Source organism: Phycodurus eques, chromosome 2 (genome assembly GCF_024500275.1).
Source record: "Phycodurus eques isolate BA_2022a chromosome 2, UOR_Pequ_1.1, whole genome shotgun sequence".
In the NCBI taxonomy this organism is placed as follows: Eukaryota; Metazoa; Chordata; class Actinopteri; order Syngnathiformes; family Syngnathidae; genus Phycodurus; species Phycodurus eques.
In genome coordinates, this window is record NC_084526.1 from 30,997,852 (window position 1) to 31,015,780 (window position 17,929).

The 17,929-nt window shown below is 42.4% G+C and overlaps 1 protein-coding gene across 3 annotated transcripts in view; it reads right to left on the reverse strand.

Annotated features, from left to right (window-relative positions):
• ttc17 (tetratricopeptide repeat domain 17) overlaps positions 1 to 17,929 on the reverse strand; it is a 37,324-nt gene that overhangs the window by 6,154 nt on the left and 13,241 nt on the right. For 2 of the 3 annotated variants that reach the window (XM_061670251.1, XM_061670252.1), the window contains 15 exons: positions 17,378 to 17,538; positions 17,030 to 17,142; positions 16,052 to 16,204; positions 15,310 to 15,425; positions 15,039 to 15,195; positions 14,848 to 14,919; positions 14,442 to 14,666; positions 13,165 to 13,384; positions 7,116 to 7,223; positions 5,814 to 6,100; positions 5,026 to 5,179; positions 4,801 to 4,921; positions 3,552 to 3,711; positions 3,369 to 3,452; positions 2,950 to 3,069 (listed from right to left, as the gene is read on the reverse strand). In XM_061670251.1, coding sequence (XP_061526235.1) covers positions 2,950 to 3,069; positions 3,369 to 3,452; positions 3,552 to 3,711; positions 4,801 to 4,921; positions 5,026 to 5,179; positions 5,814 to 6,100; positions 7,116 to 7,223; positions 13,165 to 13,384; positions 14,442 to 14,666; positions 14,848 to 14,919; positions 15,039 to 15,195; positions 15,310 to 15,425; positions 16,052 to 16,204; positions 17,030 to 17,142; positions 17,378 to 17,538 — 2,251 coding nt within the window. The remainder of the gene's footprint in view (positions 1 to 2,949; positions 3,070 to 3,368; positions 3,453 to 3,551; positions 3,712 to 4,800; positions 4,922 to 5,025; positions 5,180 to 5,813; positions 6,101 to 7,115; positions 7,224 to 13,164; positions 13,385 to 14,441; positions 14,667 to 14,847; positions 14,920 to 15,038; positions 15,196 to 15,309; positions 15,426 to 16,051; positions 16,205 to 17,029; positions 17,143 to 17,377; positions 17,539 to 17,929) is intronic. The other variant, XR_009768169.1, reaches the window with a different exon arrangement.

A 17,929-nucleotide genomic window follows, 5' to 3' on the forward strand; every position in this document is an offset into this window, starting at 1 on the left:
ACAGTCATTGGCCTCATCAAAGATGGTGACGAGACGGCATGCAACATCCTCTTGCACCCTCCACATCCTGGTCACCTCCTCTTTCAGCTCCCTCAGGTAGGCGCTATCGAACAATGCAAACTAAAAACCAGCAGACATTCCAACAGCGTCTTTAACAGTTGACTGACAATTTCATTGTAACATGCTGCCAAATCTCTGTCAGGACACTGTGACATTATTCGCACACTCACTATTTTATCATGCTGCACTATTTGCATACTGTTTACTACGGCCCACTTCCTGTGGTCGAGAACTTGATCCACCACTTGCACAATCGTCAGATAATTGCTCTATGAATCCTTTTAAACTAGGCTAATGGCGGTGTTCCTGGCCCGGGCCCCTCTGGCTGGATGGCTCCTCGGGGTGGGGGCTCCCCTCTCATACCCTGTGGCTGCTCTCCTGGGTGTCCCCCTTATCATTATGTTGTTGGGGGTCCCTAGCCGCCCTCCTTTCCACCAAACGGGGAACACTGTCTCGCCTGCTGGCTGGGCGGAGACTGGCTACATTGGCCGGCCCTGCGGGTTGGTGGGGGGTGTCTCGTTCTCCTGGTGGCGGGGCGCTGGGGGTGTTGGGTAGCTTTGGGCCCCTGTGGCCTCCTCCAGGTGGCCGGTTTCGGGCACTCCGGTGAGGCCGGTAGACCATACTTGGCTGCTCTCGGGTGAGCTCCTGTGCCAGATCCCGCCTCTTGGTTGGGTGGCGTGGGGTCCTCAGCAACCGCGGTGCAGGCGCGGCAATTACAGGTCACTTCTGAAGGTTATTGTGCATGCGAGACGGTGTCAATTCACTTGCATGTGTCCGTAGATACTCACCTCTGTGACTCATTCACTTGGTGTGGGGCCACTCATTGCGATAAATAACTCATAACTATGCAAACATCCTGGGTATCCCCTCACGTGTACTCTAGTTCTAAAGATGTTTAGAATTTACATAGCCACTCCCACCATACTTCAGTTGTACAGCCGGGTCCACTACATCTATCCTGTCCTTGTCCTGTCCAGTCCTGTCCTATATTGTTCCTTCACAGGGTATCGCACTACTGCCCCTTACAACACTAACACCTAATGTGTCATTTTAGGCCTACATTTATAAAATGGGAAAGTCTTTTTCCATCTTCTCCTATACCCATATATAATGTGCACTATTGACTTTTGACAATTTTTGGGGGAAGAAATTGTGCATTACACAATGCGAAATTACGGTAATTTGTCATCTTTCTACAACTGTGATGTCATCAAGTTGTTCTGTATGAAAAGCAGTCACGCACACTAAGAAGTACCGGTACTCAGAATGATTATGATGTTGATTTACAAACAATTGACAAATAGGCATACAGTGGGTACGGAAAGTATTCAGACTACCTTAAATTTTTCACTCTTTGTTATATTGCAGACATTTGCTAAAATAATTGAAGTTATTTTCTTTCCTCATTCATATACACACAGCACCCCATATTGACAGTAAAAGCTGTAAGGGCTTTTATAGAAAGGTGTGTGGCTTTCCTAATCAAGTCCAAATAGTATAATCAAACACAGCTGGACTCCAATGAAGGTGTAGAACCATCAAGGATGATCAGAAGAAATGGACAGCACCCGAGTTAAATATGAGTGTCACAGCAAAGGGTCTGAATATTTCAGTTTTTCTTTTTTTAATAAATCTGCAACAATTTCAACAATTCAGTTTTTTACTGTTAATATGGGGTGTGCTGTGTGTACATTAATGGGGAAAAATGAACTTAAATAATTTTAGCAAATGGCTGCAAATTTAAGGGGGTCTGAATACTTTCTGTACCCACTGTATAATGATTTAGTTTCCTCATCTTTATTACAGCTAATGTCCTGTCTTTTGTTGTCTTCTCTTCCTATATTATTTAGTTATCATTTCACTGTCTCTTCCTTTTGTTTTATCTGTCACTCCCTTTTAAAACCTTGTTCCCCTCTGACTAGAGTTTTCAAAAAAATAATCAGAATACAAAGAACCACAGCGGCAGCTTAAAAACTCTACTGTGGCACAGTACAACTGTTCCGGCCTAAAAGGCATACAGGTCCTCCTTTCGGCTTGACCTAACAGCTGAACAGGACTAAAAAAAATTCATTTTAAATTGCTTGAGGACTGCATCATTTGCACAATCGCCATTATATCAGCATCACCACACTACTGGCACACTTTAATTGGTCAATGACTCTCACATATTTGTGCTTTTTTTTTTTTTTTTAATGTCTTAAATTAAATACATTTTATTATAGTGGCTGTTGTTGTCATGCGAGAGTGGCTTCAACTACCAGAGACAAATTATTTGTGTATCTTGTAACATACTTGGCCAATAAAGCCAATTCTGATGTATTCACCACTCGCAATACCGTCAATATTGTAACATCTCATTTAAGTACTATATGGTTGCGCCCTATTGCAACATGACACTGACTGCCTGGTGGGCGCTGCACGTCACAGTTCCACTTCTTTTGTTCCACCTATGTTGTTATTTAATAATCGATTATTGAAATGTATCAATTTATTCAGTATAATTTATTTCTCATGAGAAATAAATGATACTAGGGGGCATGAGGAATAATTGATTATTTCTCATGCCCCCTACAAACGAGGGTTTGCTAAGTTAGAGCAAGAAGGCCTCCTCTGATTTATCATCTGGGAAAGCAATTGGTAAATGACTACTATTTCCAATCTTAGTAGCTAAAGATGGTAAAGTTTCATAGATTCACAATTACTTCTCTTCCGATTCTGTATTTTTCTGTTCTTCGGAATACAAACCCATCATTAATCAACTCAAATTGATTAAATACTGTAGTGAGGAAGTTGCACACAACCAGAAAGTAAGCATAGCCCAACAAAAACCTCATTGGAAGAGGAAATAACATCTCATTGACTGTTGCTAAAGGCACAGGCATTACCTACCTTCATGTGATACGGGGCGTGATTGAGGGCCTGTCGCAGACAGTCAATTGCTCTCTTGCCTTGACCTTTCACCCTCCAATAAAGTGCAGCCATACTGGATAATACCCATGATGTCTGGTTCTACAAGAGAACTATGTTTTAAGTTATGAAAACATTTGATTTAAAAGGTCATAATGATAATGATTTTATGTCTATTAATTTTTCAGAATTTAGTCTAGTTCACATTATAGAGCAATTATTTCTCCAGCCTTGGCTGTCGCCAGCATAGCAATATATGTAAATTTTCCTAAATGCATCTTAATCTCAAAAACACCCTTTGAAGCAAGTGCTCTACTTTTTCCTTTTAAATACTAAGTGACTGAACTCACATTGTTCAAAAAACAATTTTGCTTTAAATTAAAATGTAAATTCTAACTTACCTTCTCCAATACTTTAGCAATTCGAGTCCCCACCTGCTCAAAGGACTGAGGCGAGAATTCTTCTTTGCCAAGATTTTGCAGGACCTGAGGGCAAGGACATTAAAATAATATACGTTATAATAATATAATTTTTGTATTTAAGTATGATTATCCTTTTAGTGTTTGACCCATGCGTTAGGCTACCTCACTGAGTTGGCTCTCTCCTGTATAGTGGATGGCGGCTCGATTAGCCATGCCTGCCAGGTGGTCGAGGGTGTGCATACTGGCAGCGAGGTTTGCATTGCATAAAGGCTCGACAGCTGGCTCCTGGAGCGGGGTCGCAAAATCTATGTGCTCTGTGATGCTGGGGGAATAATATAAAATCGTGTATCACCCCCAAACCACAGATAAACAATGGTCCTCAGTTTACAGTAGTACCTACATGCGACTTTTCAAGGTTACGATGACACGCAGTAAACGAATTTGCCGAGCGGCAGAATATGTGGTCACCAGAGGTGGGCAAGTAATGCGCTACATTTACTCCATTACATTTACTCAAGTAACATTTTGGATAAATTGTACTTGTCAGAGTAGTTTACCATACCATACCAAAGTACCATACACGTTACTTATACTTGTGTGTTTATGTAAAGAATAATTGATACTTTTACTCCGTTACAATGATTGACATGCCGCATCGCTACTTTTATTTAGCCATTATCACAATCTATTATTAGACTCCCATCTTTGACTTCCACATAAGGCGCAGTTGCGCTAATCCAATGTGATCACTAGTGTCAATTGACTCTCATTGACCAATCAGACAGCACAAAGCAGTCAAAAAAAAAAAGAGCAGCTTTGTCATGCAGGTCTTAAATTGTGACTGCCCAAACTTGGATATTTCAGCCCACTTCGAACTAAGTTGCAGATGTTTCTATTGTTGTTTTGGCAAAGCATCCGGAAACATTAGCCCTATCTTATGGTCGCTCGCATGCAAGATTCGGGTTACGTAACCGCTGCAGTAACAAACCCCATCATAAACCAAGGACACCCTGTATGTACAGACCAATTCAGAATGTTTGTAAACAACAGGCGACAGAGATACTTCTGGGTGACAGAATGCAAGAGGCTATAGCTGACTTGAACTGAAACGATGACCCGATGATAGTTGTACAGAGAAGATAGCAAGACTGCGTGGTGGTGGAGTAGCCACTTTTTAAGGGACAGACTTGGAACTAAACCTCCATCATCGGGTTTGAAGCTGAAGTGTGAGAAGTTTGACGTGAGTTTGAGTGAATGCCTACAGTGGACTACCCATTTCACTGTCAAAAGAGCACATCTGTGCCACTAATCCAAGAAAGTGAAAACTCAAGCTGAAGTTAATAGCCTTCATTGTTAGAAAACGGGGAAATTAACCAGATCTAGATAAAAATGCCACAAGAAAAAAGCCTACTCGATGTTCTTGGCCGACACAGCTAGCCAGGTGCTTGCCGCAGTGGTGAGATCAACCCTTCGTGTGTGTTGACACTCCTCTGGCCGTGGCCAGCCAAAACTTGTATAGTCCCTCCAGCGGCCTAGAAATGGCAAAGAAAAAAAGTAAGTTGTATCTTCAACCTGTTGGGAGTCCAGCCCCTTTCAGTCCTTGTCCTTAATTCCCCCTGGTGTAAATTAGTGGTACCTGGAGGACCTGCTGATGGGATAGTTGGTCCGCTAATCTCCAGAAGAGAATGTTCTTCAGGCACTGGCTCCCCACCATGGCTGTCATCAGAGACGGCCACATTCTCAGTGCCATCCAACTTTGCCTTTCTTACTCTCTTTACTTGAAAAGTGATCTGATAAGCAACATCAAAATAACACACAATCAAAAAGGCCAAACAATAGATCCATTGAGACCACTTGTTTTACATGACCAATTTCGATACAGTAGGTGGGGAGTGTCAAACAAATTTTTGTAACGGTCCACATTATAGTTAGTTTCGCTCAGAGGTCCATTTTGACTGTGAAACCATATGTTTAATGCCCCGTAATAATAATAATCAGAATTATTAGTATGATTATTATTATTGAAACATCTTATTTTATTTTTATTTTTTTCTCTAATGGTTGCACGTAAAGACTTTTTGATAATAATCCATCCATCCATTTTCTGTGCCGCTTATGCTCATAATTAATATTATTATTAATCGCCTCTTCATATAACATACACAACAAATGGATAGATAGTTTTTAAACCAGAAGTCAAGGACAATAGCTTGTTTAACTTTGTTAAAGTTACTGTAAAAAGGGGTTTGGTAACAAAAATGCTTGCAATATCTCAGTGTTATTATTTATTACAAATTTTGGAAATTTTGGTACAGATTTGAGCCAAAAAAAATAAATAAATGCCGCATAAAATGATGTAGCGTGCCGGATGTGGCCCCCAGGCCTCAAGTTTCACTCCTAGGCAGTAGGAGTATGTGCCGTTACCCATTCTGATCCGTCGTCATCCTCACAGTTTCCAAAGCAGGACCCTCCACTACTGCGGGGCCCCATCACATGGTCATTCTTGAGCACCCGGATGCCCTGCAAGTCTCCTCGTTTGCCACTGACATCCAAAGCCCCCTCGAATGCTCCAATCAGATCTTCCTTCAGCTGCCACTCCTCCTCACCTTCGACCCCTCGCTCTCCAAGTGAGGGGGTCGTCTCTGAAGACGAAAGAGAAGCATGCTGTTTTCCAGCAGCCTCACCAGACCCGTTTGTGTCCAAGATGACCTCTGTAGCAATTGCAGAGAAACAGGAATCACAATCACGTCAAATTTCATTTGAGATGATGTGTTATTGGAATTGTAGACAATGTTACTATGATGCAGCGATATAAGGATGCACAAAATACTGTACATTGGGCGGAGTATTTACAGTGAACTATACTACATACCTTTAATGTTGAAAAGTCACTTTTTAAATGCTTGTGTGCAAATAGTTGGGTCTCTGGATTGCCTGCCCACCCGCCAAGTGCAAAATTAAACAACTAAGCAATTTTTTTTAAAGATGCCTCTTCCCAAAATGAGTCTTCTCGCTAGCCATTTTGAATTTTGTCAGACGTTAAGTGTGGCTAATTTAGAGTGCTGCCCCACAGAGTTTTCTCCAGCCATGACTTGTCAGCTAGGCAGAGCGAAGATCCGCAACAGCCGGAGTCCTCCTTTTATTGTATTTTACACATTTGCATTTTCCCCCACACTGAGGGCTAGCGCAACCCTGGTAGTCATGGTAACGAAAGCCATACTCTGCATTGCAGTAGTCCCCAAACTTTTTTGCACCATCTAACGGTTGTACGTAAAGACATGTTGATGTATTGGCATAAAAACAAATACATAGACTAGATTAAATATTTTCTTTAAAAACAATTTTTTTTTTAAAACTCCAAAGACTTCTTTCTTGCTTGGGGTGGAGCAGTTTGGATGGCCTCATTTGCAAGACTGTCGCGACATATTGAGTAGAAATGTCAGCATCAAATATGGAAATAAAGTAACCCAAATAAAACAGCGACCTCAGAGCATTAGTGGCCAGAGAAGAAAAAGTTTCTATTTTATGGTACATCTTCAAACTGACAAGACAAATACAGCTCCCATTTAAAAACAACGTATAAAGCATATGATTATGATAATATAGTATGAAAATAATACAGTATGGTTGCTGATGAAGATTTGAGGGGGTTCCCACTGGATGGCAGAAAAAGTATCCTTCCTGTTTTCCACAGTCACTGACTGCGTCACTAGATCATATTCTTACTTTCAAAGAGCAAAGAGTCCTCTATGGCTGAAATGGAAGCTGTATCTTGTTTTTCTTCACCGCCCTCCCACTGAATGGCAAAGTCGTCAGCAGCACAAGCAGAACCCTCTGGATAAACACAGTTCGGTAAAGGCGTTAGACAAACAATTCCTAATATTAAATTATCTAGTAATGTCACAGTTATCTGCTTCAATAAACGATCCGACTGCTGTGTCAAAATAATTATGAATGCAAGTAAAATCATCAAACATGGGAAGAACTGTAAAGCCTGTTTAAAATGTCATGACATGTAAATATAAAACACATCAGTTGGAGAATATTTTTATACTGTGTGTTGTGTGTTTACTGTGTAGTCCATGTGCTTTGTTGGAGGAATATTTGGCCATGGAGAGTAACAGGTAGGCGCTACCGATCAACGCAAACTACAATTAGTAGACATTCCAACAGCTTCTTCCCTCTTGCGATCAACTTCTTAAACACCTAACCTATAATTCCATTACAACAAGCTGGAAATTTTTTGACTTGAGTTCGTTGCCACATTTCTGTGGGGCCAATTACGTATTACTCGTGCACTCACTGTAGTTGTCTCGGCATGCTGCACTATTTGCATATACTGGCCACTCATGCCAGAGTAGCATCTGCTCCATTTGCACACTGATTGAGGAGTATCTGTAACATTTGCACAACCAACATTGTCCCAGATGATCGCACTACTCGTCACTTTAAACCGGATACACTCCTTGAAGTCTCAGCGCCCTTTGCACAATGGTCATTGCACCGGACTATTGCAATATTAGTCGTTTGAACTGCTCTAAGTGCTGGAGGACTCTGCATCTTTTTGCACAATTGTTTTTTGTCAATGTCTTTATGTCTCCAAAGTGTTCTGTAAATTGACTGTCTGTTGTACTAGAGCGGCTCCAACTACCGGAGACAAATTCCTTGTGTGTTTTGGACATACTTGGCAAATAAAGATGATTCTGATTTTGAGAGTAACATTCTTATTTTGGCCTCAGCTATTTACAGCAGGTTTAAATCATTGAGTGGTAACATTTCTCCAATTCAGAGCACTTTTCATGTAATTCTCACTGATATGAATAAAGAAGTGGGTGTGTTGTCTGCGCTCATGTCAGAAGTGTGAAATACTAAAATACTCAATGCTGTACTCATTACCACTTGCAGCGTCAAGGAACCCCATTGGGTTTTTCTCAGGATCAGATTAGAGAAAGAAAAAGCTACCTGACACATGGGGCTCCATGGCCCAGAGAAGAGTAACATATTACAAAACGCTTCCTAATGGTTAAATAATCAGGAGGGCCCTGCTTTTTCAATTCCACCAACACGTCTTCCTATGAGGAAGCAGAGACTGGGGATGCCATGGCCCAGAGAAGAGTAACATATTACAAAACGCTTCCTAATGGTTAAATAATCAGGAGGGCCTTGCTTTTTCAATTCCACCAACACGTCTTCCTATGAGGAAGCAGAGACTGGGGATGTAATGTTGGCTCTCCTATTTCTGGGGTTAAGGTCCTCGAGGTGGTTAAAAAGCTTCTCGGTGGCAGGGCCCTTAGGGTTGTAGCCGAGTGTAAACGGGTTGCGACGAGAATTAGCACCTCCAAATCTGAGTTACAAAAGGGTGGAGAGCCTTCCCCAGGTCGGGGATGAGATCCTGTCCCAAGTAGAGTTTAAGTATCTATTGTTCAGTGAGGGAAGGTGAGGCGTTCCGGGCATGCCCCACCAGTAGGAGGACCCAGGTGACGACCCAGGACACCCTTGAGAAACCATATCTCCTAGCTGGAGCTGGACCAAGTGGGAGGAGAGGGAAGTCTGGGCTTCCCAGTTTAAGGTGCCCCCCCCCCCCCCCACACCCCCACCCCCTTTTATTTTGTAACCATTTGAAGTGTTCAATCTCATCAAATGGCAATGACCTACAGGGTCCCTCAAGAGTCAGTTCTTGGACCCCTCCTGTTCAGCCTGTATATGCTACCTTTGGGTCAAATTCTTCAGAACTTTAATTGACTATCATAGCTATCCAGACAACATACAGTTATATCTAGCAGTGACCTCAAGAAGACTATAGTTCAATTGAGGTTTTGTGTCACTGTCTAAAACAGATAAATAACTGGATGAGACAAAATTTTCTTCAATTAAACTACAACAAAACTGAGATAATTGTTATTGCCAATAAAGAAAAGAGGATTGCTATTAATAAATACCTGGAGTCACTCTCTTTAAAAACCAAAGACCAAGTCTGAAACCTTGGTGTACTGATCGATTCCGACCTGAATTTCAACAGTCATATAAAATCAATTACTAACACTTCCTTCTACCATCTGAAGAACATATCCAGAGTGAAGGCTTGCATGTGCGAAGCAGACCAGGAGAAGCTCATTCATGCTTTTATCAAGTAGACTGACTAGACCCACCAAAAGAGCATTAAACAGCTGCAGCTCATTCAGAATGCTGCAGCTCGGGTTCTGACCAGAACAAAGAGGTCAGAGCATATTACCCCAATTCTAAAGTATTTACACTGACTACCAGTCAGCTCATAATATATTTTAAAGTTCTGCTGTTTCATCCATCCATCCATTTTCTTCCACTTATCAGAGTTCGGGTCGCGGGGGCAGTAGCTTTAACAGGGACGCCCAAGACTTCCCGCTCCCAAGCCAATCATCCAGGTCTTCGCGGGGGATCCCGAGGACAGCTGGGAGACATAGTCTCTCAGCGACCATAGGTGAGGGTAGGAACATAGATCGACCGGTAAATTGAGAGCTTCGCGTTTCGGCTTAGCTCCTTCTTTACCACAACGGACCGATACAAAGTCCGCATCACTGCAGATGCTGCACCAATCCGCCTGTTGATCTCCCGTTCCATTCTTCCCTCACTCACGAACAAGACCCCGAGATACTTGAACTCCTCCACTTGGGGCAGGATCTCATCCCCGACCTGGAGAGGGCACGCCACCCTTTTCCGACTGAGGACTATGGTCTCAGATTTGGAGGTGGTGAGTCTCATCCCAGCCGCTTCACACTCAGCTGTGAACTGCTCCAGTGAGAGTTGGAGGTCACGGCTTAATGAAGCCAACAGAACCACATCATCTGCAAAAAGCAGAGATGCAATACTGAGGCCCACCAAACCGGACCCCCTCTACGCCTCGGAAATTCTGTCCATAAAAGTTATGAACAGAATCTGTGACAAAGGGCAGCCTTGGCGGAGTCCAACCCTTACCGGAAACTAGTCCAACTTACTGCCGGATATGCGGACCAAACTCTGACATTGGTCGTACAGTGACCGAACAGCCAGTATCAGGGGATTCGGTACCCCATACTCCCGAAGCACCCCCCACAGGACCCCCCGAGGGACACGGTCGAACGCCTTCTTCATGTCCACAAAACACATGTAAACTGGTTGGGCGACCTTCCATACACCCTCGAGGACCCTGCCGAGGGTGCAGAGCTGGTCCACTGTTCAACGGCCAGGATGTAAACCACACTGCTCCTTCTGAATCTGAGATTCAACAGCGCCCCATCCCCACTATACACAGTGTTAATGGTGCACTACCTCCCCCTCCTGAGACGCCGGATGGTGGACCAGAATTTCCTCGTAGCCGTCCGGAAGTCGTTCTCCATGGCCTCACCGAACTCCTTCCACGCCCGGGTTTTTGATTCAGCGACCACCAAAGCTGCATTCCGCTTGGCCAGCCGGTACCCATTAGCTGCCTCAGGAGTCCCACAGGCCAAAAAGGCCCGATAGGACTCCTTCAGCTTGACGGCATCCCTCACCGTTCGGGGATTGCCGCTACGACAGGCACCAACCACCTTACGGCAACAGCTCCGGTCGGCCGTCTCAGCAATGGAGGTGCGGAACATGGTCCATTCGGACTCAATGTCCCCCGGAACATGAGCAAAGTTCTGCCGGAGGTGGGAGTTGAAACTCCTTCTGACAGGGGATTCTGCCAGACGTTCGCAGCAGACACTCACAATACGTTTGGGCCTGCCACATCGGACCGGTATTTTCCCCCACCATCGTAGCCAACTCACCACCATACCAGGTGGTGATCAGTTGACAGCGTCGCCCCTCTCTTCACCAGAGTGTCCAAGACACGTGGCCGCAAGTCCAATGCCACGACCACAAAGTCAAGTATACCCAAACCTGCTCGCCGCCTCTCACCGTAGGCAACTCCAGAGTGGAAGAGAGTCCAACCGCTCTCAAGAGGACTGGTACCAGAGCCCAAGCCGTGTGTGGAGGCGAGCCAGACTATAAATAGTCAGAACTTCTCAACCTCACAAACCAGCTCAGGCTCCTTCCCTGCCAGAGAGGTGACATTCCACGTCCCTAGAGCTGGCTTCTGTAGCCGGGGATCAGATCGTCAAGGTCCCTGCCTTTGGCCATCGCCCAGCTCACACTGCACCCGACCCCTATGGCCCCTTCCATAGGTGGTGAGCCCATGGGAAGGGGGACCCACGTTACCCTTTCGGGCTGTGCCCGGCAGGGCTCCACAGGTGCAGGCCCAGCCACCATGCATTCACCTTCGAGCTCCACCTCCAGGCCTGGCTCCAGACGGGGGGCCCGGCGACACACATCTGGGCAAGGGAAACTTAAATCCATACATATTGTTCATCATAGGGATCTTTTAATGCTGTTTACTTGTACTTTAAGCTGTTTTTTCTTTGTTTTTAAATGTTTTTAATCATGTAATGCACATTGAGTTACCTTGTGTATGAAATGCGCTATATAAATAGCACTGCTGCATATGAAAAGTGCTTAATTTGCAGCAGTGCCCGCAACCTAGTCAGCCAGCCACCAGGGGGCAAACGCATGGTTAAGGCTTCATTAAGCTCCGGCACTGCGCTCCAGTGCCAACTTCAAGGTAAAAGCCTAAAATGAGACTGATGTCCAATGTAGTAATATATGAAGCTTTTATTTTGAAGTTGAACCTCTCAGCACATTGGGGAAGAGGTGGCTTGTCACGGTACGAGAATCGTAGCGGCTGCCTTGACTTGAACTTTTCGGCCAGCCTGACTGCAATGAAAAAAAACAAATAACCGGAAACCACAAAGTAAAAAAAAAAAATTTAAAAAAAGTATATATAAAGTAAAAGAGGGGGAAATCACAACTGTGAAGTTTTTTGTAGTTTGTGACCGTGAACGACTGACCATTGGTCAAGCAGAACGGAAACATACTATCCGTGACAATTCATTATATTGACGACAGGGATCTGTAATATTATCGCCTTCCATACATCAACTTTATTTGCTTCCATTAAGTTGCAATACGTGATTGCACTTTTTAATAGCCAATTTATTCATTAGGCCTTGCTAAAGTACAATTTTATGAGTACATTTTAAAAATATATATAATTTATTCTTATTTAAAAGACTCATTTTGAACTGAAAACTGTTACATATTGTTTGTCAAAAAGTAGTGCAATTAAAAAAAAATAATAAAAAAAAAGGATTTTCAAGTCGATAAACCAGAGATCTTGCGTTGGAGAGAAAAGACACTGCGGTACCATTGTAAGCTTACTGCTTCTCGACGGTCTGTATCTGTTCTCTGCAAAGCAAGATCGCTGACGCGCCCCATGCAATATGATGGCTGCTGCATTGCTGGAGGCCATGACGCAGATGACGTGTCCGCACCGTCATCTCGGTTAACTTGATACTGTGCTGTGGCGCAACACTTTTGCCTCATTGGTAAATGAGAAGAGAAGAAAAAAAACAAGACAAAGAGTTGGCCATGTTATGAACTGAACGGAACACATGCGGGCCGAACTGAAACAGTCAAACCGAACAGTTTTGACAGTTTTCAAAAACTGTTCCATACCTAGTATTGAGGCTTTGAAATATTAAAATGTATATAATGAACATAATGCTACATCACGTTAGTTTTCTTTAACAATTATTCATTTGTTAATGCTTCAAATTCATGCAGAATATGCTCTTTAACATGAAGGTTTTGTAACAACACCCCCACAGAATTTAAGGTTCTTTTCCGGACAGTTGCTTTTTTTGTTGGCAAGGAGAACATTTTACTTAGAATCAAAATTACTCACGTGAGTAGGGCTGTTGGTTTGAGAGGTTGTAAAGGAAGGGATAAAACTGCAGGCAACGCAGAAGAGGTATACTGGCACGACACTGTTCACAGTCAGCAAAAGATGAGAAGGAAGTGGAGGAGGAAACAGCTGTCATCAGGGTGTGGCGAAACAAGGCCAGAGCTCCTGTCACATTGCCTTGAGCCAATTGCAAGCTCACCAGGCTGAGGAGCGCATGGGGCTGGTGGGGGAAAAGGGGAGTTGTTAAAATACTGATGTAGTTTTTCTACCAAACTCTAGTAGGTCTTTTATTAACTATTTAAACATGCATAAAAATAAACAGTGCCATGAAAACGTTTTTTTTTTTTTTTTTGCATATTAATCATACCCAAACCGACCATCAAACCGATTTTAATATCTCACAAAGACATCCATAAATCCATTTTCCGTACCACTTATCCTCACTAGGGTCGCGGGTGTGCTGGAGCCTATCCCAGCTATCTTCAGGCGAGATGCAGGGTACACCCTGAACTGGTCGCCAGCCAATCGCAGGGCACATATAAACAACCATTCACACTCACATTCACACCGACACCCAATTTAGAGTCTCCAATTAACCAACCATGCATGTTTTTGGGATGTGGGAAGAAACCGGTGTACCCATTAATAAATTCAGTGCCAAAAACATAATACATTTTTATTTTATTTATTTATTATTATTATTTGTCATCTGAACATTCAAGTGGCAAGACTGCATTTTAAAATTTGTTTTAACGGGAGGGCGTTGAAAGACTTGCAGCTCTAGTGTCATGGATAAATTTGAAGGCAATGTTAATGAGGCAGAAACGCCAGAGATGCAACATTTTAGAATCAAGATAACTCTGTTTTTAGTCCGTCCCACACATTTCAACCAACTTTTTTCTGGTAAAAGAGTATCTCTTCTTTAATTTCGTAGAGTTGGTGAATATATAAATATATGAGTGTCACAGCAAAGGGTCTGAATACTTATGGCTGTGTGGTATTTCAGGTTTTCTTAGTTGTTTAGCCCAGAGTGTAACAAAGCCAGTGAGAACTGCCAAGTCCACACAAGTTCCCAAGACAGTAAAAGTATTGTACTTTCACTCATGGAGGCAGCACTTTATCACCAAGCTACCTAATTACACTTGTTAATTAGTGTGCAGATTCATATATGCAGTGCATTCAGCAGACTTATATGCCAACTGTAAGTTTGACACAATGGTCCAAAATATGAAGCTATTACAATATTTAAAGAAAGTCACAAACCAATGTATATCTACCTCAGTTGCATTGTAAGTCAGCGCTTGCTCCACCAGTGTTTGTGAGTGATTGGTCAATCCAAAATGTAGCAGCAAGTTAGCAGCATTTGTGAGGGACAAATGGCGATGGGAGGGCGGGGCTTTGATCCACACTTGGCGCAGGCACTGAAGGGCATGACTGCCATTTCCTTGGGCTCGCCAGAATAGAGATGCCTCATTATAGACCTGCCAGCTGGATAATTTGTCCTACACAAACAATACCTTCTTAGTGTAGCAATATTTGGCTTCAGAAACATGCTATGGTTATTTGATGGAGTATGTGATAATAGGTCAGGTGTATATGATACTGTATGTATGACGATAATGTACACATTGCGAGATCAGCTTCTCATGAGCATGACAGGGGTGTTAAGGGAAGACTGCTTACTAATTTCATTATTTCGGCAATTCTGGAACCAATTTGTTCCAACGTCCAATCACCACTCCGGAACTGCAATATCTGTAATTACACACGATAATGTTTTGGCTCTCTTTTACACTACTGCAAAATACCATGTTACATCTAACATTTTAGTTATGCATTACAAACACCCAGAAAAAAGACAGACAGACAGACACCTTGGAGGCAAAGGGATCTGGCATCATCTTGCCTTCCAGAAGCCAGTCCAGTGAAGCAGGCAGGGGAGCAGAATGTACTTGAGAGACATAACCACACTCTGGCAGGGTCACTGTCTGAGGAGGACTATGAGTCCCATAGAGGAGAGTTGCCACTGGGCTGAATGTGCACAGAGAGAATTAAATTAATTTATACAGTATTTTTACTCTTGCAGCACAGTCACCGACAGTGACCTACCCACAAAATAATCACAGATCTTGAATGTGTACTTGCCTGTGACTCTTGGTTTCGTGTAGAAGGTGGTATGATGGCAACAAGTACGCAGGGGGAACACCTGGGTATTCCCTGATGCAGTCTGTCCTTTGAGGCCACAACAACTTTTGCATATCCTACAGAAAAAAACATGAATGCATTAAGAAAAATCAGTTTCCTTGAAAAACGTCTTAAGACTAAGCTTAATGTAAAGTCTCTAATGTTTGGCCATGTGTCCACTGCGCTATGTACTGTATGTGGGCCTGCACAATAATTTACAAGTGTAACTTGGTGGCTTGGTGATGACATGCAGCCTCCAACAGGGAACACACAATCCATGCTGTCTTGTAGGGGCTAGTGTGTGCTTTGCAGTTCACAATTGCTTTTTTAGATTCAGCGCCTCAAAGTGCAGCTTGTCATGCCAACGAAATCCATACTGGCCATTAGCTCAGGAATTTGTGGGATGGGATGAGGACTGGATGACTTTCATTAGACAGGGCAATCCCCTCAAAATGGGTTAAAAACAGAAATAGGGTGGGTACAGTTTTCTATAATTCTTGATCCTGGTATTTTGCCACAAGCAAGCCACAAACATGTTACCACGAAACATGGCAACTGTCTTTAATTGTGAAAAAATGCACAATTTGTCTGAGTGTTGCAAAGTCAATCCTTAACCAGAATATATGCAGGCTCTGCATTGTAAAGAAAAAAGTGGAAAAAAAGAATATGCTGTTAACTACAGTCAACTAATTAGCCTTCTTGCCTGTGTCCCATCATGATGACTATTCCAGAGAGCGGCGACAGGATCCTGGTCACCTGACACAGAAGGATGGAGCTGAGGGGTGTATGTTGTCTGGTTTGAACTGTGATCTGACATAAGTGCCACACTGGAAGCCACAGATATCTCTTCGCCAAACTATGAACAAAGGGAGGCAACAGCCCCAAAAAAAACACAGTCAATGGGATTGATTAGTTTGCCGACAGGATCAACGTAGTCCCATCTATGGAAAGGAGCAAAGTGCCACTATACAGCAAAACGGAGCCTTACGTTAACACAAGACATGCAACAATAGATTGACAACTAATCAATTATCAAATTAATCGGAAACTATTTTAAATCATCAATTAATCGTTTAAAGACCTTTTTTAACTTAAAACTGTCAAATCCTTGCAATTTCAGCCTCTCAACAGTAAATATTTCTATAGATTTCAGTTATCCTACATGAAAGCAGACTGATTTGTGTTTAGTCAAAATAAGATATTTGCAAACATTTTACTTTGGAAAACAATGATCATGTTTGCCTTTTTCTGACATGTTTAGGATGAAAACAGTAACAGAATCACAATCAATTTAGGTTTGTACATTTTCTGCACTGCCAATCAATTTCGGTTTGTACATTTTCTGCACTGCCAATTTGAAATAATGTCCTGTTTTTGTATGAAGGAATGGAATTTTATTTATTTTTTTAATTGCAAAAATAATCAACAGATTAATCTTTTAAATCTCAAAAATTCACTCCCTCCTTAATTATTTAAATCTTTAGTCGCAGCCCTAGTTATCACTTAATGTTTATATTATACATCGTTATGTAAACATGGAGATGACACATGCAAACTGAGCCACATTATAGAAAAAAAATGTCCCTCAAAACAAGTAGTGGAAACCCAACCCAAATTAATTTTACAGTACAGTATTTTCCAAAACAAATCCAACAAGAAAATACTGATTACAAATACTTACTTGGACAAAATGGACATGTTCAAACAGGTCACCACGGTGATAACGTACAGGCAGATCAAAAGGGCAGTGGAGGCTGCTCTGCTGTTGATCCAGGCGACAAATTTGATGGTTCCCTGTGACAATAAAATACTTTATATTATTTCATTACATTTATATGAAAGCCAAGAATAGTGTATCTATCATGTTTCCACTTCACAGGTAAATTTACTAATGCCGCTACAGTACTATTACACAATAACATTATTTTGGCCTCCATTGTTTCATATTACCTTTTTTAAAGATAAATCTTTAACAACACAAAAATATGATCACTGCCTTAAACCTTGGACACCGTTACTGGCATATTACCAAGTTGGGCTTCTTTGGCCATTTGGGTTTCATGGATAATGTTGTGCAGGATCTGCTCTTCCTGCAACAGCTTGTGTTTATCTAGCGCCTCCTGCTGGCGAAGGTAGTGGTCATGCTGCTTTTGGTACTCCTTGAGCTCATTCAGGGTTCGTTGCAGTGATCTATATACGAAGAGCCATAATTATATATACATATGAAATCATAAAGAATAGTTGTCATCACTGAATTGCATCACTGCCCTTTTGAGTTGTCCCATGTTTGTATAAACAAAAAGTGTGGAGAAAAGCTATTGTAATTCTTACAGTGGAAGTTGAATAATATTACAGTAATGTTCTTGTTGCAGCATTTTATTGGTGTACTGTTCATCAAGATTGTTTTCAGTCAAGTCAAATTTGTTGCAAACCATTTCAGGTCATCAAAGAACACAGAAGATAACAGAGGTGTAAAGAGGAGTGAATTTTTGAGATTTAAAAGGCATTTATCAAGTATCGGTACTATCGGCAAATACTTAAATGCAAGTACTTGCACTTGGCCTGAAACAGTGGCGAGGCC